Source organism: Anolis carolinensis, chromosome 4, assembly GCF_035594765.1.
Source record: "Anolis carolinensis isolate JA03-04 chromosome 4, rAnoCar3.1.pri, whole genome shotgun sequence".
Taxonomy (NCBI): Eukaryota; Metazoa; Chordata; class Lepidosauria; order Squamata; family Dactyloidae; genus Anolis; species Anolis carolinensis.
The window spans coordinates 161,065,390-161,086,827 of NC_085844.1; the positions used below are offsets into that span (position 1 = coordinate 161,065,390).

The 21,438-nt window shown below is 37.9% G+C and overlaps 1 protein-coding gene across 2 annotated transcripts in view; it reads left to right on the top strand.

Moving 5' to 3' along the window:
* Positions 1–21,438, top strand: part of adgrl4 (adhesion G protein-coupled receptor L4) — a 157,947-nt gene that overhangs the window by 131,904 nt on the left and 4,605 nt on the right. For both annotated transcript variants that reach the window (XM_016994882.2, XM_008114144.3), the window contains 2 exons: positions 18,724–18,815; positions 20,664–20,832. In XM_016994882.2, the coding sequence (XP_016850371.2) occupies positions 18,724–18,815; positions 20,664–20,832 (261 nt within the window). The remainder of the gene's footprint in view (positions 1–18,723; positions 18,816–20,663; positions 20,833–21,438) is intronic.

A 21,438-nucleotide genomic window follows, 5' to 3' on the forward strand; every position in this document is an offset into this window, starting at 1 on the left:
AACTGCACAATTTTAGAAGATGAATTGCAGTTTAGAATGTATTCTTCACAAGACTTGCATATCATATTTTGGTGCAGAAACAGCATCCATAGCATAGAAAACAATGCTTTTGCCCAAAAATAGTATTTCCCGCATAGAAAATGCTGTTTATTGCTGAAAATGCTGGATATTTTTTGCAGAATATGTCCTAACTGCAAAGACTTTTGTCAGTCCAGGAGTTATCTCATCAGGATTTTGCAACTCTCAGAGAACATATTTTCTGCCATATATTGAATATTCTGACCATTCCTAACTAGGAACTTCTTGCTAATGCCTAGTTTTAGAGGATGCCAGAACTCACTGACTCCAATCACTATGATTTTCTGATTAACAAAAAACATTGACATCAGTCACTCCTCTATCCCAACTTCTTCTTTCTTTTGAATTTTAATTTACAATCCTAAAAAAAGTATTTTTCACACAGTGATGTAAAGTTGTTATACTCCTGTTGCAATGCAGAACATAGTGGCATGATTGTTGACTAAGCAATTGATACACACGCATCCTATGAAATATATGCTTCTTCTGCAGATGAACACTTGCTAGACCTGATTTTTAACATAGATAAACATAGCTGTATTTTTTCCTCAGAGAAGACAGTCATGAAGAGCATTTACACTTCAAATGGTATCACTGTGCCACTAGTGTCTCCATCACAATGATAAGGCATGAAGGAGAAAAAGGATGACCCATGAAATTCCCACTCTGTTTTGGTCATAGCATAACTACTTACCCAGCAGAGTAAGTTCATAATGTTGTACATCTCATCATCTAAAATATCCCTGTTAGTAGCCCTGAATACATAATGGGGACTCACTATCTATAATATAGGTGGGGCAGCTCCAAGAAATTTGATCAATTGACAGTATCAAAGAATAATACCAAAGGGCAAATCGCTTGTCACAAAGAGGTTACTTTGAGTTATGTTCTCAAAAATACAAGTCAACAACACAAAGGTAGGGGAAAAATAGACCACATAAATGAATAATTCAGCTATTGAACCTTCAGCTCTTTCACACTGTAATAGCCAAATACTTGTTGCTATATTTTCAAGTTCAAAAAAGAAGCAGTATTAGTAGAAAAGATGGATTTTATAGTGTCAAAATTCATGGGGGAGCGGAAAAACAAAACGTATCAGTGGTTTCTTTTAGGTTCAAAGAACAAAATGATCCTTGATTTGCTAAAGTGCTTGAAGACGTTCCCAGGGCAATTACCATCTAGATAGTTCCCAGGACAAATTCTTGATTACTGCTGTAAATCGCAATATGTGTATGATGAACAATGTACAAAATATTTTAAGAGCAAAACCTATTATTTACTTGAAATACAAAAGAAGTATAACAAATTCATTTTTTCTCTCAAGCTGTTCTGTAGTTGATGCTTTGCTTTTAATCCCTGTGTTCTTGACAGGATGTAAGTTCAAGATTCCTTGCGCGAAGTTCTTCAAGTGGTGAATGGAGAGTAGGGCTTTTGGTCAAGCAAGCACACCACCAATTTGCTACTCCAAAGGTCCATTCAGTCAGCAAACTGTCTGATCTTAGGAACCAGCTTATTTTCATGGTCAAAAAGGCCATGATGAAGCCATTAAAAAGCACCTGGGAGTCTTTTCTGATTTAAATAGAAGAGTTATAATCATAATTATATTCATTCAACTGATTTCAAGATAGCTGTTGAAAAGTACTCAGTTTAAGTAGATTGTGCTTAGTCATTATTATGCAGCATCCCATTTCTTACCCAGAAAAAACAGATTGCCAAATTTTGTCTTTCTGTATCAGAAATGGGAAGTCTGCAGCCACCCAAATGTTGTTTATGCACAACATCCTACATGCTTCACTATTTGCTATACTTCCTAGAGCAGTGGTTCTCAAATTGTGGGTCCCCGGGTGTTTTGGCCTACAACTCCCAAAAATCCCAGCTAGTTTACCAGCTGTTAGGATTTCTGGGAGTTGAAGGCCAAAACATATGTGGATCCACAGGTTGGGAACCACTGTCCTAGAGTTTCTGTGAGTTGTAGTTCAGCAACTTCAGGAAGGCTACTCAGTTGCCATTTCAATGTATGTTTTATCCCCAAAGCCACCGGACAGGGATAGAAGCTCAGCCCTGCCTCAGAGCTCATAACTCCACCCATCCCAGTCCTGGCTGCCCATTTGTGGCCCCGCCTACCTCCCCTCCCAGCCCTTCATCTTGGACTAGGGGAGAGGCTCAGCCCCGCCCTCTTGAGTAATATTTTTTCTGGAAAGGCATCGGCAGGCAAAATAAGTTTGGGAATCACTGATCTACACTGACTAGATTGATCAGTTTCATTCTGAAAGTGTGTATATGACTTACCACGTTATCACAGCATGGCTTTAAAGCTGGCAGCTCTGCATTTCTGTCATCTGCAGAATTCTGGGAAATGTAGTTTGAGAAAGTGAAGATCTTTGTAGCTGAGAATTCAAAAGGCCCGTCCTAAACTACATTTTCCAGAATACTGCAGGCTGCAGAAGTGTGGGGCTGCCCGCTTTAAAGCCCTGCTGTGATAACATTGATAGACTTTTGCATTCTTATTGTCACTGCTGTTTCTCCCCATACTGCTCTATACACATATACACACATACATTAATAGTTTTGTTGTTTTCTTAAATATTTTCCAGTACTGTGTCAAACTAGAACAAATAATGAAAGCATTTGGGCAGATGTATTCATCAAGGAGAGGATAATGAGAGAAATCAGACAGCAGACATACCTTTCATTGTTTGACTGCCAGCTTGCATGCAATTTCAAGCAATTAATAAGGCATACATTTTTGTTTTCCATCTTAAACTGTTGCATAGTTATCAGTTTAATTCTCTTCTATCCAGACTAGAGCAGCACTGAAGCTATTTTTTAAAATATCCATTAGTTAGGAGACGGAAATAATTTTCCACTCACGCCAGATTGCACATCAGAATTCAAGCTTCATTCCAACATTAGTAATAATGATCACTGGGGGAATGATGCCTATACAGCTGTTTTGAATATCAGACATTTTTGAAGGACCCATATATTTTTTTAAAAAAACATACATAGTTGAAAAAGCAGCATGTGACATCCTCTCCTCTCCACACAACTGTCTTTGTTATTCTAAAATTTGACATCAGCATATAGATAGTAGAGATGTGTGTGGTATTTGTCTCATATGTTTCATTTGTGTTTCTGTTTCGTATCGTCCATTTGGATGACTCAAAACAGAAAGACCCCAACGAAACAAACACTGACTCGAAACAAAAGGCAGGCAGGAGCCGATATCAGCTCCAAGCCTGCCTTTCAGATTGATCAGCTGTAGGCCCTGCGAGGCCCGGGTGTGTAGGCCCAAAGCCTGTACCTGTAGGCCCGGGAGCTTTGGGCCTATGGGAGCAGACTTTGGGCCTAAGTTCCCACTGCAGGAACTACAATCGATTGCCGAGTAAGGAGCTATCCTTACTCAGCAATCAGAAGTAGGCCCTGTGAGGCCTGGCTAGGCACGGTCCAAAGGCTGCACCCGTAGGCCCAGGCATCCAGGCCTGTGCGTGCAGGCTTTGGGCCTACGCGCACAGGCCTGGCGGGGGGGGGGGAGGTCAGGGGTGGCTGGGTCATCCTGCACCTCCCTCCCTCCCTTTGCCTGGCTCCTTAGCGGGAATTTGAGCGGTGCTGGCTGGTGCTGTGGTCTTGGCCAGCACCTTCCCCCCTTCCGAAAAACAAAAAACAAAACAAAACAATAACAAAACAGAAACGAATCAGGACATCGACAAAAGCCGGGACACAAAACAGAACAAGATAAGTCCCAAAAGCACATCTCTGATAGATTCATCAATTATTGAGTGCAAACCTCAGAAAAAAAGGTGGTTTGGAAGCTTTTTTTGACATTTTGAACATGAGAAACTGAATGGACTCAAAAACGGTGTGTCAAAACCTTCCAAATATACTCTGGCTTTCCTAGACTGGCTTTTCTTTCTAAGAAGAAAGAGCCAAAAAGGGTTAAATCCTGAATAATTTTAATACCAGGCAGATTTCTTTTAAATGGAGCTAGCTCAGTGGTTCTCAACCTGTGGGTCCCCAGGTGTTTTGGCCTAGAAATCCCAGCCAGTTTACCAGCTGTTAGGATTTCTGGGAGTTGAAGGCCAAAACATCTGGGGACCCACAGGTTGAGAACCACTGATATTTTTCTCTACCCCCTTTGAATATGTTTATATTCAGAAGTATTGGGCTTGAAACAGTATTCAAGCTGAGATCTGACCAAGTTAGAATCGAAAGATTTCGTTGCTTCCTTTGACTTGTAGACTTTATTTCTGTTGACACAGTCTAGAATTACATTTACTTTCATCATGCTGATAGATGAGAACAGAGCAAACTATAAAAGGAACAATTCTGCTATTACATTCTTCATAAATTGTACTGCTTATATTTGTAGAACATCCTGACCATCAAAATATATAAACCCCTGCACAGCTCATTTTCCTGGCAAAGGAAACTAGAACTTGTCAGAACAATACATATCAATATAATTGTTTCAATTAAATGAGATAATCCATACATGATTTACTAAGGATGCATTCGTACTGAACTCTAGTGAATCAGTTTTGTGTATCCATATGCTGATAAATCAAACAAAAATTGGGACACATCCAAGGGCATGCCAGACAGTAACCTGGCTTGTTTAACAGGCAAGTTTCCAAGCTAGTCAATATTCTTGCTTTCTTGAAATGAGCGAGCTTACCTACAAGAAAATGTTATAGAGGCAAACAACATAGCACCCTACAAGAACAAGTGTATGCCTCCTCACCCTTAATAAAAGCCTTGATCTATGATTAATTGATTAGATGGATTCCATTGGGATTATGACTCAAAGTCAACACAGAGCTGTTGCATATGCATTAGCAGGTTTTGTGTGTTTTAACACCCTTAGCACTCAATTAAAAATTATAGTTGATTATGCTAAATCTAGAATTATTTTACATAACATCAAGCACTAATATATTTCCTACTGGATCAGAAAAAGGAAGATACTCTTCCTCTCTGTAAAAAACATCATATGCTGTGATAACCTATGATCTCAAAGACCAGCATTTTAACGTTGAGGCCAAGCAAAGGTTTCCTTTGGCTAACTGCAAATGAGATGTAAATGTGTCATTTATTTATTTTTGCTTGTTTGTTTATTCCATATGTATGCTTCTCACTTTTAATAACAGAAATTAAAATAATGACATTAAAATAAAATATTTTTAAAGGCTTACAAAAATAAGAAATAAAGCACACACCCTAATAAGAAGCCTCCCTGGTTATGCATTACAAGTCTGCTTAAACAAAAAAAAAGTCTGCCTACTGGCAAAGTAAAGCAGGGAGGGAACCAACCTAATCCCACACTGAAGTGCATTCCCTGGTGGGAACAATCACAGAGAATGGTGAGACCAAGAGAAAGCCCTCCCTTGTGTATCTTACTGCTCTGACAGGTCTGTGTAAGGAGGTACAGTCTTTCAGATTGTCTGGACCAGTCGGTATAGGTCTTTGTAGGTCATGATAAGCATTTCAAATCATGCCTGGAAATGAATGAGTAGCCAGTGATGCTGTTTTAACAAGGAAGTTATATGCTCCCTGCAACTGGCCCAGCCGGCAGCCAACATTTTGGCTGCAGCAATTTGGATCTGCTGAAGTTTCCAAAAAGTTTCCAAAGGCAGCCCCACATAGAGTGGATTACAGTAATCTAAACAAAATCATGGCATGTGCTAAACATACATTCCTGTTTTTCTTCTCATTTTCTCTGTGTTGTTTTGTTTTTTAGAACAGAGCTTCGAAAGCTCAAATGACTGGATTAGTGGTGTGGTAAATGAATGGGCAATTCCTTAAAAGATGCTACATTCTTTTATCTACTCCCAATTCTATTCTTCTAATATAATTTTTTTCTTGCAAACATTGTATGTCCAACTTTAGAAGAATTAAAAATAAATTGTGCCATGCCGGGGAGGGCACTATGGCTATGGATATGACATATCTAAAAGCTAAAAGCTCCCCATCACCCTTGTTCTCTTGCCTTTGTGAAAGCTACTTTTAAAATACACCTTCATGGAATATAATATACATATTTATATGTGATATGTAGTTCACTTCATGTAAAATAAGGCTATGGTGAAAGCTTTTTGATTAGCAAACATCAAACTGTGACTGGGATTACAACTTGTTCTATATGAGGAGAGTGTTCCTGGACCCAGCATTACACACATGGCTTTTATGTTCACAAGAGTGCCTTTGTCCAAATTCAACTAGTATATCAACTTCATTTCCTAGGCAATTAGATTTGGCCATAGTGTCCATGCCTTAATATTTCTACACCACACTACTGTAATGTACTCTTGAAAATTCTTTGGAAGGTGAAGGTAGTAATAGAAATTGCTTTTACACAAGGTTGTTGACTAAGCACTTTAGGGACAATATGTAGGTGATTTCTGAACCAACAATAATGGCTTCTGAATTGTTTCTAAGTTAAATTCAATATGGTGGTTTGGAATTTGAAAGTTTTTAAACAACTGAGAGATCTGAAAGACCACCTCTTCCAATATGTGTATACATGTATGTGTCTTTAAGTTATCTGTCAAGTTTTCTTAGGCAAGGAATACTTAGAGTTGGTTTTGCCAATGCATTTGCCTGTTCAGACTCTGTTTTATGTTCAATCACCATTAAGGGAAAATGTAGTTGTTATAGAAGACAGGACTATCTTTCTCACAGCATCTTATATATGGAACTCCTTTCCAAATAACATTAGGCAAATTCCACCCTTGCTAGGCTTCTGGTATATAATCAAAACTTTTTTTTATTAAATATACCCTTTAATTTTTAAATGTAGATGATAGATGAAACTGTTATGGACAGATGAGAAGCAAAATTATAAAGGGTCATAACCCTGAACACAACTTTTCAATTACTTGTTGTCAGAGAATAATGGAATTACTACAACAATCAATGCAGACAAATAGAAAACCAGGACATAAAAGGTAGATCAAGATCTGATAATTCAAATGAAAATGTAAAGCAAGACTGAAACAAAGATCTGTCTACAAAGATGGAAAATAAAATAATAACCAACTCAATATGTATTCCAACCTTCAAGAAATGAGACATCAGGAATTGCAGTAACCACTAGATTATTGTATGAATTTTCCATGCAAGCAAGTGATGCTGGGTTCAAAAGAGGAAGAGACACAATGGATCATATTACAAACATATGTTGGATAATGGAGCACACTGAAGAATTTCAAAAGAAAATCAGCTTGTGCTATATAGATTACAGTATACCAAAGTCTTTGAATGTATGAAATCAAAAACTATGCATCACTCTTTAAAAAACTTTGGTTGTCTTAATGCATATTCTGTACTCAGGACAAGAAAGTACTGTTATGACAAAATATGGAGAAACAAACTGGTTTCCAATTGGCCATGGAGTCATGCAAGGCTGCATTTTATCACCCTGTTTTGATCTTGTATGCTAAATGTATCATATGTTAAGCTGAATTAGACTATGAGGAAGGAGGTGTGAAAACTGGAGAAAGAAACATTAACAATTTAATGCAGATGACACCATACTGCTAGCAGAAAATACAAAGTTTTGGAACAATTGTTGAAGAAAGTCAAGTAATTAAGTGCAAAAACAGAAACAAGAATAATGAACACAGATGACTTATATAACTTTAAAGATGCCAAAATAGTGAAAAATTTCTTATACCTTGGCTCTGTAATTAATCTAAATGAGAATTGCAGTCAAAACATCAGAAGAAGGGTAGGATTTGAAAGGGCAGAAGGAACTCAACAAGATACTGGAAAATAAAACTAAATACTAAAGTATTTAGTATTCAAAGCCATTGTGTTTCCAGGTTCTATGTATAGTTGTGAAAGCAGATCAGTAGAGAAATATGATAAGAAACCTTCCAAATAAAAATCAATTATTTTAAATTCATTGTGCTGCTGGAAGAGTGTTCTGTTACCAAGGATAATGCATGTTATGTCTTTCACCATGAAATGATCGTTCTTATTTTTTTGTTTCTAGTGTTAGCCAGAGGCCCAATTATCTTTTATGCCACTTTTGAGTCTAACCTAGTTGATATCGGGTCCAGTTTCTTGCCACATAACAGCCTATCATGTTTTGCCCTCTTCCCCCAACTCACTTATCAATAGTCGCATTTCTTCCTCTAAGAAGAAATGTTTACACTTTGGGAAAATGTATATATTTTTTTATTTTAAAATGTACACAGAAAAAATCTTTAGAAAAGTACTAGGTACTTGAGGCCTTTCTTTGGATAATTCCACAACAAAGGCATTGACTAAGCAAATCAAATTCCAGGTCTTTTTTACTGGATGCCGACATACATCAAGAAAGACAGTCAAAGCCAGCTGTTTAAGAAAACTGCCAACAGAAGATGAAATAATGGGTATTCCTCAGATGTGTGCTCAATATGGAGCTGTCTGGGTGTCTTACAACTCAGTCATGGATCCTAATGCAAAATTTTACACACTACGATGTCATATGGTTTTGTGATTCTCTCTGGAGGAACTTAGAATTCCAGCGATTAATACTTTCTGTTCTTTCCTTCTGAAAGACACAATAGAGTGAGTACATTGATAGAGTTCTTTGTATACAGTAGCGTTCAATAACATTTTGTTTAAAGGATATTTTACTTGTTGTTTACAGAGAAAGCTACAGGATCAAACATTCCAAAGAATATAAACAAGCATTGCACAGCTTTGCCTTGTCAAATACCTTTGGGAGTAAACAGTTTGAAAAGGTTTAATAAAATAAATACAAAATCAAATCCCAGCCTGCTAGATTGTAACTGCAGACCATGGGAATGATATCTGGAAAGGATCCAAGCATCATAGTTGGAATAAATTCTGGTTCAGTTTATCAAGACCTGTCTATCTATCTGTCTAAAAAACCACTCATGTTATAATTTTGCTAATTATTCTGGAATTCCACACACATCCAAATTTTCACATAGTTAGAAACTAAGGATCTTATCAGACTCAGTCTTCTCTGCATCTTATCGTTTCTAAATGTTACTGAAACAAGTCCCATGGAGCCCAGGACATGAGGCAGGGCAGCTTCCAGCAGAATTCTGTGGAACTCTGTTTTGGCAACATGCACAAACGGAACCTGGAATGATTTTGGTAATGCCCGCCTCCTCATTGAAGAAAGTAAAAAGGAATCAAGAAAGGATGGGGAAAGGATGGGGACCACATGGGATGGGAGGCCATCCCAGAGGACAGGGCAAGATGATAGGGAATGAAGGAGAACAGTTTCCTCTGCTTTCCCCCTGACCATCTGATAAGGTCCTAAGCATGCTGTTTAAGACTTTCCGAAGAGCTCTCAACAGCTCCCATGGCTCTTTGGATAAGACCAGCTTTCCTCACTTGTCATCCCAAAGTGAGGTGTCTAATTATCTATTAGGTGTCTAATTATTGTTCTACCCTCTAAATATTTCTGTCTTTGCCTGTCTTCCCATATGATGGATTCAACAGACCTTAGCAGTTTTGCCCGGAAAACACACAACAACCCAGTTTTGCATTTTTTTTCTTCAGATCTCTGTGTGTGTGTGTGTGTGTGTGTGTGTGTGTGTGTGTGTGTATGCCCCAGACATCAAAACATTGAAATACTGGTTAGGTCTAATATACACTGTAGCTAATGTTGATTTTACATTTCCACTGCAGATGAGAGGGGAAACTTACATGGATTTAGTGCTAATATAAGAATGTGAAAGCTCTGGCTTAGTAATATGTTATTTCTCTATCTTGTATTTCTGTACCTTGATATTTTATCTATTTTGACAAGTAGCATCTACAATATTGAATGCAAGCAATTCATGACAGCAAGCTGCTTCAAACCTACATATTTTCATCTGAATGTCAACACAATCCAAAGTTAATAATCTGAACCATCCAAGATACTTTGCCCTATAAAACAATACATTAGCAGTAGCCAGGTTAGTGGTGAACATTCAGTATCATTAACAAGACACAATGAATGTAATAGCAGATGATACTGGTATGTTTCACATGAATAAGTCCTCATACTGATAGTGGGATAGGACCAGGAGTTGAATTCCCACTCAGCCCTGGAAACCTACTGGGTGATTTTAGACATGTCACACTCTCTCAGCCTCAGTAAAAGGCAAAGCTTTGAATAAATTTTGCCAAGAATTTATGATGGGATTATCAAAAGCCAATAAGCTTGAAAGTGCATAATAGCAACAATAAGAAAATCATACCATTGAGATCATAGCCATGTGAATATGTTTGTAATGAAACTTGCAGTTACTTTAAATAGGAAACATGAATGTTCCATATTTTGGTTATTTAATTGTACAGGAAACTTAAACAATAGGAACTAGCTGGCGCTTGCCCAACAGCATCTTATTTAAAGAGTGTTCTTGGTGTATTTAAAACTCTAAGAATGATAGGGTTTAACTTTATTTCTCCCTATGGTATATAGCAATCTCTCACCCCTGTTATAGCAAATGGTTTTGCAGCACAAAGTAAAAACAGGTGAGGGACCCACATAGTCTCTTTGACTATAAAACTGTTATTCAATGATGTTAGAGTTTAGAGCATCTCAGAGACATTGATCTGTTCCATGCCTGTCAGTTGAATTTACATTTTTAATCCATTGATAAAATATGAATAATGTATTGAGCCACAAGAAATTAAAAAGGCGTGCTGCAAAGAAATACTACTGTATCAAATGATATGATCCGTTGCTAAAGAGACAAATATATTGAAATGGTCTGACTATCAGACTAGCCTCAAAGGAGACAATAGCAAACTCCCTCTGAGAAAATTTTGCCGAGAATACCCCATGATAGGTTTATCTTTGGGCTGCCATAAGTCAGAAAAAACTTGAAAGTACAACACATACTTGCAGCAGGACTCATAGAAAATGAAAGCAACATTTAAAAGAGCAATTAAATTATATTTGAGCAAAAGAAGTACAATTACTTCTCCACATTTGTGGATTCCCCTTTCCAGATTTGCTTATTTGTGGATTGGATTAATAGGGTCTCTCTAGGAATCTCGGGTGCCAGGGAGAACCTTTCCTGGAGAAGTGTTCTTTCAGGTTAGAAAAAAATGTGGGTTTTCATTGTGATTTTTCCACTTTTGCAGAGGTCCTGTACTCTAAACCCCCGTGAAAGGGAAGAGAAGAGCCTACACTAGTGAGATACAAGAGGTAAAGAGTGGGATAGGATAAAGTGAAAAAGCAACAGGAATATATATATATATATATATATATATATATATACACACACACATATACACACACACACACACACACACACACACACACCTGGGCCATACCTGTCATTAGATATACTTCTGGCATTATAAATTGGACACAGGCGGAACTGGACAATTTGGGCAAAAAAACAAGAAAACTCATGACCATTCATCATCCACTGCACCCTCGCAGTGATGTTGACCGGCTATATCTGCCTAGAAGATCATGTGGCAGAGGACTCTTACAAGTAAAACAAGTAGTCAAAGAAGAAGAACATGCCCTGGCAAAATATGTAAAGCAAAGTGAAGAACCTGCTTTGATTGAAGTCAAAAATCAGAAACTCCTCAAAGCACAGCAGACAAAAAAACAGTACAAGAAAACCACACTACAAACTAGAACTGACAGCTGGTACAACAAAACATTGCATGGAAAGTTCCTTGACAAAATTGAAGGAAAAGCTGATAAGGAGAAGACCTAGCTATGGCTCACGAATGGGACACATAAGAAGGAGACAGAAGGCCTGATCCTTGCAGCCCAGGAGCAAGCCATCAGAACAAATGCAATCAAGGCCAAGATCGAAAAATCAGCTGATGACCCAAAATGCAGACTGTGCAAGGAAGCTGACGAAACCATCGATCATATCCTCAGCTGCCGTAAGAAAATCGCTCAGACAGACTACAAACAGAGGCACAACTATGTGGCCCAAATGATTCATTGGAACTTATCCCTCAAGTACCACCTCCCAGCAGTAAAGAACTGGTGGGATCACAAATCTGCAAAGGTAATGGAAAATGAGCACGCAAAGATACCGTGGGACTTCCAAATCCAGACTGACAAAGTTCTGCAACACAACACACCAGACATCACAGTTGTGGAAAAGAAAAAGGTTTGGATCATTGATGTTCTGACGGCGCGAGTGGCGCCATCTATATGTTGAACTATAAGTTTCAAGATTTGAATTGTTGTATCATGCCTGATTTTGCCCTTACCCTGTAAATGTAGTTGGATTGGTTATTTATATCTGTCAATCAATTTTTTGTACCTGTTATATTGCTCACTCAGCAAAACTGTTTGGCTCCACCTCTTCCTGGAGTAGGACTGTGTTTCCTCCTTTTCATTCCATCAGCAAGTTCTCTATCGGATGGATGTGAAAGAGAGGCTTGGCTCAAAAAGCCCTTCAAAAGTTACCTCTCAGCACCAATTCTGAGGTTCTTACCCTTGGGACTCACACTTCATGTTCAGGGCCAACCTGAACAACGTTGAGGAGTCTCAAGCGCCTTCACATCAGTCCTTTGGCAACAGAGGAAGACTCTTGTCTTCAGATATAGGTCATTGGACTGAGGCTGAGTTTGCTCCGGCATTCACAGCCAGAGAAAGAGGGATCTGGACAAGCTTCATGGACTTAAACAACCAAAGACTGTAATGTATATTTTCTTTTACCCCCTTTGTGAAGAATAAACCCAGTTTTTGAGTTAACTACAGTGTTTTGGTCCTTGGGAGTTCCAGTTTCCCTAAAGGAGGGCAAGAAGCAATCCCCTGGGGAAAGATGTCACGTCCATGCCTCTTTCACTAAGAGTTTACAGCCCCAGGCGCGACGGCACAGATGTTGCTATCCCAGGTGACAGTGGCATTGACAAAAAACAACAGAAAAAACTCAGCTGCTATCAGGACCTCAAGATTGAACTTCAAAGACTCTGGCAGAAACCAGTGCAGGTGGTCCCAGTGGTGATCGGTACATTGGTGCCGTGCCAAAAGATCTCAGCTGGCATTTGGAAACAATAGACATTGACAACATTATGATCTGCCAACTTCAAAAGGCCACCCTACTGGGATCTGCGCGCATCATCCGAAAATACATCACACAGTCCTAGACACTTGGGAAGTGTTCGACTTGTGATTTTGTGATACGAAATCCAGCATATCTATCTTGTTTGCTGTGTCATACAATAAGATAATAATAATATTTATATACTGCCCAATCTCCCAAGAAGGCTCAGGACTGTTTTCAACATATGCAAAATATTCAATTTCCAATAGAAAACTTTAAAACAAGATAGACATCATAAAACAAAACATAAAATCCTGCTAAAAACCAAAAAAATAAATAAATCCAGTTTTAGTCGATTCCATCAGATGGGTTCAAAGTACCAATGGCCATTATTTCAGAGTGGAAATGACAAACTATGATGAGCTTTATGAAGGTATTTAAGGTTTAGGGAAGGGAAACTAGTATTCTCAGTCAGAGAGCTCTGGCATCTCCACAAACTACAAAGCCCAGGATTAAAGGACGCAATTGAGGCAGTTAAAGTGGAGTCATGAAGTTACAAGACAAAGGCTCATTGTTTCCACAAAGAGGATGTCCTCATTCTCCCTTATTCTGGAAATTTCCTACCATGTTCTGAACTACTCTATCAGTTCAGAAGGCTTGGAGAACTGAATGGAAAAGCTATAGGTTAATTTTACAATAGTGAACATCACTTCATCCCTTCTATAAAGGAACTGAAGGTGCCCATTGCATGAAGATAATTTGACCATAAATCTCTCTGGATCCAATCCACAGACAGTGGAGAGGAACCATAAAAGAAGCTGAAATGTACACACTGTGAAATCTATTGGTTCTTATCAATCTTTGGTTAATATTGGAATGAACTGGACCAGATAAACTACTGGATGCCATGTATGTGATCTTTACAGTTTCCTAAAACTTTAGGAAGCCTCTACTTAAAAGCTATGCTGAATATTTCTGCATTCTGGCTAGAATTTGCTCTGCCCTTTAATGAGAGCATTACAGATTAGGAGAATGTCAGCTATAGATAATTATTTGATCTAATATTCTCCAGAATATCTATCCTACAAAGTAAACCTGCATATAATTATCATAAAGGTCAGTTTAATTGTATAATTAACCTTGAAAGCAACAGGTTTCAGAGGCATTCTTATTATTTTAAATATAATATTTTCATAAAGTCGGTCATGCCAAATGGTAATGAGGGTTTAATTCTCTAAATAAAAAATCAGCTCTTTTTCTATATTTTACCTTTACATACTCACCTATCGTTATCTGTGAATCACTAATACAATTTTTGCCTTTGGTGACAGTTTGTCAAGATAAAGTATGACCTCCATAATGGTGGGACTGGTACCACAAGTTTCATCTACTCACATCCAACAAAATAACCACTCTAGGAATTTTTTCCGTCTTCCAGGTGATTCTATAGCAAGCATGGGCAAACTTCGGTCCTCCTGGTGTTTTGGACTTCAACACCCTGAAACCCCAGCTAGCTTACCATCTGTTAGGATTTTTTTGTGTATATCAGGAGCAACTTAAAAAACTGCAAGTTGCTTCTGGTGTGAGAGAATTGGCCACCTGCAAGGATGTTGCCCAGGGGATGCCCAGATGTTTTGATGTTTTAACATCCTTGTGGGAGGCTTCTCTCATGTCCCCGCATGGGGAGCTTGAGCTGATAGAGAGAGCTCATCCACACTCTCCCTAGGTTGGATTCGAACCAACAACCTTCAGGTCAGCAACCCAACCTTCAAATCATCAGTCCTGCCAGCACAAGGGTTTAACCCACTTTGCCACTGTTAGGAATTGTGGGTGTTGAAGTCCAAACAAAACACATGAAGGGCCGAAGTTTGCCTGTTCTATAGTATGCTTCCACTGGAAGTTATTGTAGAGTCTAGCTAAAGCAGGGGATCCCAAAATTTTTCAGACATGGAGCCCTTTTGAAGCAAAAATTTGTCTTGGAGCCTTAAAAAATATTGAGTGTTTAGTTTTATCTCTCTGTGTTCTATGAGGTATATTACATGTGACATATATACCGAAATATGAATAATACGATAAATATATTAATAAAGGAAACAACAGTTAAAAAAGAACTTGAGACAATATTATTCATTATTTAAATCTACAAAATGATAGGATGACTAGTTAAGATCTTTGAAAAATTTAATGTGAACAATGTGCTTGCTTCTTGCGGCAGAGTTTGTCAACGTCTTTTGTCACAGAAGTCAGTTGAAGATGCATATCATCTTCTGTTTCCAAACAAACTTGATATTTAGTTTTTGTAGCTATGTACCTCAAAAAGGCCATTTCACAGAGGCACGTAGGACCAAAAGGCAGTAAGAGCAATTTAGCTTTTGAACTTAATAACGAAAGAGCCTCCCCTACTGAGCCCAAAATTCTAGAAGTGGTTTGCTTTTAAATGATGTTTAACAGTGGCTGTCTGAAACCATGCCTATAAGGAAGTGTCACAGTGAGGGCTGCTGGCTTTGACATCACTGACAATGGATCTAAAACTCACTAAGAATTCTTTCAAATCAATTCCTGAGTGTCCCTTGGAAAGTATGAATTCAAATTTTGAAACTAATTGTTAAAGTGTTCTTTTATTATTGCTGGCAATTCATTGTTGTGTTATTTTCCTCTAAAAAGTTTGAAGTCAATATCAGATCTTTATTCTTAATGCTTTCCATGTAGAATGCTACCTTTTTCTTCAGCATGGCAATTTTGTCATTAGCATATAATATTGTCTTCCGTTTCCCTTGTATGTTGTTGTTTATTCGTTGCGTTGTTTCCGACTCTTTGTGACCTCATGGACCAGCCCAAGCCAGAGCTTCCTGTCAGCTGTCACCACCCCCAGTTCCTTCAAGGTTAAGCCCGTCACTTCAAGGATACTGTCCATCCATCTTGCCCTTGGTCGGCCTCTCTTCCTTTTTCCTTCCATTTTCCCCAGCATCATGATCTTTTCCAAGCTTTCCTGTCTTCTCATTATGTGGACAAAGTACTTCATTTTTGCCTCTAATATCCTTCCCTCCAGTGAGCAGCCAGGCATTATTTCCTGGAATATGGACTGCTTGCATCTGCTAGCAAAGTGTTTTTGTCATTCAAATGTGAAGAAACTTCAAATCCAAGTTCAAATAAATGGGACAACGCTTTATCTCATGACAATCACCATACTTACCAGGGAGCAAGAGGGGGAGGAGGAAAGCAGCATGGGGCCACGTGACGCAGAGCCCCTCACAATCATGCACTTTGGGAGCCACTGAGCTAGAGGATCTAGCTAATTTCTAGAGAGGATACAATACCTATTTAAGAATTTTCTAGGTCCTGCAGCAAGGCTCTATGGTAGCTTTGATTGGAATTCCTTCATTCTGATATGATTCACTATTATTCAAGGTTTCTTATTTCCACAGTAAGTTCAGGAATTGACCCTGATGGGTACAGGCGCCATACTGCATAGACATAGAGGGTCAAGTGGCTTTTCTGAATTAGATGAATGATGAAATAGGGGACTGAAAGGGGAGATACCTAGAAATCCAGGAGGAAATTTTCACAAACAGAAGCATTTCAATTAGGGTGCATCTACACAGTGGAATTAATGCAATTTAACACAACTTTAATTTCTGTGGCTCAATGCTATGGAATCCTGGCAGTTGTAGTTTGGTTAGGCATTAGTACTCTTTGACAGAGGAGGCTAAAGATCTTGTAAAATGACAATTTCCACCCTGAGTCTAGAACTACTGGTTTACTAATTCTGTGAGATTACAGGTTGAAATGCACATTGAAAGACTGGAAAAAAATTGTAATTGTGATTGAATTTGGGAAGGCTAACCAAACTAAAAAAAGAAGGGAAGTAACAAACTTAAGTTGTACTGGCCCCAAATGCTCAGAAATAAAGCACTGATAAATTTTGGGTCTGGTTTGAGTTTCTTCATACATTTCAACGTTTGGTCTGACACAAACTACATTTCTCCAAGTTGTGCCTGAAATACATTATGTCCTGTCCTTTCCTTCTTCTTTTTGCAAGAAATAAACATATAGAACATTAACTCAAGAAAGTTTCTCCAAGGGAGGATTCAAGTTAATCAAAACTGGCTAATCACACAGTTTTCTGTCTTGTCTGGATTGTATGAATTAGTATATGTATATGAAATGCCAAAATCCTTTCACCTTGAGGGTAGAATTGGTTTTAAAAAGTGTATTTTAGGAGGGAATTTTTAAAATAATACTTTAAAAAAATCACATAATTGTAAAAAGGATATTGAAAAACTTGCGGAAAAACATAGTACAAAAATGTACAGTCAGCACTCCATAGCCACAGATTCTACATCCATGAATTCAGTCATCCACTGCTTCATTTTTTTTTTAATTGAAAGACAAACCTTGATTTTGCCATTTCATATATGTCACCAGTCTACTATGCCATTGTATGTAAAGGGATTTGGGCATCCACAGATTTTGGTATCCATGGGCAAGTGGGGGCGATCGCAAGGGGCCACCCATTTTGACTTATGTCCATCGCTAGCTGTCAGTGTTCACATTTCCTATTATCCGTTAAGTATTAGTGGCCAATATTTTACATATATCTACCTGTTTGCCAACGTTTTTATTCCACTTTTTCACCACTCAAGTCTCCAAGTCAGCATACAACTCTAAATCGACAGCGCCAATATATAAAAACAACAACAGAGAATCGATAAAACTGCCACTTGTGTTAATAAAAAGTTGCTTCAGCCAGGTTTTTTCAGTGGTAACACTCAAGAGAATGAGAGAAATGGTAGACTCTACTTGTATTTCCTCTTTCATTAGCTCTTTCATACTTTCAGATGAGTACAAGTGGAGGCCAGCAACCATAAGGCAGCCCAATCCTTTTCTCTACTAAATGTGCTTTCATTCAACTGAATATGTCAAAAGCAGTGGAGCCTGGTGGCTTCAAAAGCAGCAGGGTATTGAGTCTGCTTTGCTGATTTCATTTAGATTTTAAATGAGCCATCCAAGAGCTGAAACTTATCCCTATCCCTAACCTTTCCCTTCATGGCAAAAGGGAAGAAAGATAACCTTTTTCTAAGAAATAAGGAATATAGCTTTTCAAGCAAATGCTTCTTTTTCATATCTAATGTGTCATCTCTTCTCTACTGGAGCCCATATTCTCTTGACTATGGTATGTTATTGAAATACATGTAACATTTACATCACTTCTGCTTCTTTTCTATCCAAAGAGACTGAGCACATGCATAAGATTACTAATGTGATTTTTTTCCTCAAACAGCAGTCTGCATATGATCAAACTGTTTTTGAATGGGATATCTGGGTAATTTTGATTTAAATGAAATGCCTAGACAAGAAAGCACAATTTCATATGAATACCTGGGAGAACATTCTGGAAACCAAAGAGATTTACCAATAAATTCAATAAACATTTGCAGACTGCTCTTAATTATATACTTGAAAGGATATAGGGTTACAATCCTCTTTGACCTCAGTTACTTTAGCATTCTGTGTTGTTTGACATAAGTGGATCAGAAAGGCTTTTTCTTCTCAACAGAACAGAAAATATTTAATCTTTTCTCATTAAATATAAAAAATACTGCTTCAAATCCAATGTCTGCCTTGGAAAACAAAAAAAAAAAATCTATATCTGCATTTCTTCCAGGTTAATTTAATGGCATTTGGTGTCATAATCTATAAAGTATTCCAACAAACAGCAATGCTAAAGCCAGAAGTTAGCTGCTATGAAAACATACGGTAAATTCCAACTCTGATCCCTTTTTTGTTCAACATCTGTAGATTTTAAAATATATACGCACTGAGGTAATTTGTTTTAACTTTATTATTCTTTGCCATCTCTAGAGGGAAATGCTTTGCTTTGTTTATGAAGAAAGAAAATATATACTAGATTGCATTAATGCATTGGTCTTGCTGACGACTGCATTAATCTCACTCACTGAATTTTAATTATTTGGCCATTGACATAAATGGCACTCGTCCCAATGACCTTTCCCATTATGGCCATTTCAGTAATACTTTTACTGAAACAACAACTTATGTATGCACCATGAAGTGCCAGGAAATTTGAGTAAAAGTTATACAGTCTTTAGAGATTAAAAAAAATAACGTTCTTAGGCAGGTATATTGATGAGTTGATTAAAAATATATTTCTAATTTAACAAAGTTTGGATGGGGTGTATTGCTTCCCAAAAGCTGCACTTCAAATAGAGTTGCCATCTTTCCTCTTATTAAAGAACACCATATATTGTGACGAAACCTAACCTGAGGCTCAGTGCGATGCTGCACATGACTACTCAGGAGTAAATTCTATTGAACTCAGAAGCACATACTCCTGGGTAAGTGAATGTGTATGGGATTTCTTCACATTTATTTCACTAAGGTTGAACAAAGCATTCTCCCAGTGAAAGTGGGGTTCATTATTTTTTAAAACAAATACCTATCTATGGCTATTTGGTTTGTTTTGGGAGGAAGACAGATTTGGGGATTCAGTCATTTGTTTTTTTTCCCATGGTTTTTTAAACAGTTTGTATCATGTGGCTGCTATGATTTTTCCATCAACTTGTTCTCTTTAAAGCTGATTTATAGAGACCTTGAAAATCATTTGTGCTGGGAAAACTAGAGTATGCTACAGGGACCATTGAAAACAACTTATTGTTTTTGTTGCTTGGAAACACTCCTACGGTTTCAACGGCATCGTATTAGATTTATGGTTCAGATTTAGCAATTGTTTGATTGATCACTTTTGTCCTCTTCCCTCAACCGATCAGCTCTCACAGGGTATTGCATCTAATGAAGTCAAAAATGTATTCATGTCTGAGGAAGCCATAAAGGGAAGAGCAAGGGTGGGGAAGAGGAAAGCTTTCTTGTGTGAAAAAAGTCCAGAAATAGAAGATAAAACCAATCAGTGAGCCCATTTGCAAGACAACATGGTGTAATTTGTCAGAGCCCATGAGCAATGCTGGATACTTGTAATATACGTTTTTTGCATTAACTAAAAAAAAAGTTTTGGAAATCAGAGCCAATTGATGTGTGTGCTGCTTGGACATCATCATTCTAACCCTGCAACTATTTAAAGTTCTTTTGCATTGTAAAAGCAAAATCCTTCTAATATAAAGGGAAGGTCTGGTTTTACAGCCAGCACCATCTCTGAGGCTGAAACTGAGAAGCAGCCAAAAGCTGCCTTTGATGTCATGCACATGTGCTGACCTAAGAGCATACTATACATTTTTCCCCAAGGTTTCTTAGGGGGTATACTTCATAACAGACATATGTTTTACCTTGGGGAATTACACTAACAGTAGATTTAAAATCAAATCATATGGCTCTGCAGTACACCAGAGAAAACAGATTTGAAGATTAAGACAGCTAGTGTTTTAAAAGCCATCCAGGTTTACTCTTTCCTATGAAAGCAAGTGGATGTGGATTTTTCTGGTAACAGCACCACAGCACATCCTAAAGGCTAAACCATGTAACTGCAGTTTCTGGGGATTTATTTCCCAAACTGAAAAAAAAAACAACCTGCTTTGTTTAAAGGAAAAATAAGGAAGTGAAAGGGGAAGTCCTAATTCTTTTGCTTATCTCTAGGTCTTGTGCACGAGGTGCTCTTTCTCTCCTCTTTCTCCTTGGGGCTACCTGGATCTTTGGGGTGCTTCATGTCATCCAAGGAACAGTAGTCACTGCATATCTTTTTACAATCTTCAATGCATTTCAAGGACTTTTCATCTTCATATTTCTTTGTGTTTTGTCAAGAAAGGTAAGTTTTCTACAGGACACTCCCACCACATCAGTCCTACAATCTGCTGGCCAGATTTGGTGGTTCTTGTATCCTTTTTTTAAAGTTCACCTTTTATACTTATACAAGATATACTGTGACATAAAATCAGTTAAAGCAGGGAAGTCTAAAAAACAGTCCAAAAGACCCAAAGTAACTGAGTTTTCCAGTTACGTGAGTTAGTCTCATTTTGTATATCCTGCCTCCAATTAATATGACTATAGGTGGCACTACATAGAACACCCATCTTAAGGACAGAAAGTATTCTCCTGGGCCCTTTCACACTGTACAATTACAGCACAAGGATTCAACTTTAACTGTCATGATAACATCCTATGGAATTCAGGATTTAGAGTTTAGAGAGGAGCATTTGAAATTCTCAACCAATCTACATGGCAGTTAAAGTGGAAAAATAGCACTATAACTGTGTCATGTGAACAAGTCCATTATCTATACCTGATGATATATCGCTGAGGATGTCAGACATCTATAGAAAGTTTCAAAGGTAAATATGAGCGAATTTAAGGCTGTTTAGTTCAATCAGACTGAAATGAATTACTACATTCAAGTTTGTAATATAGCACATTA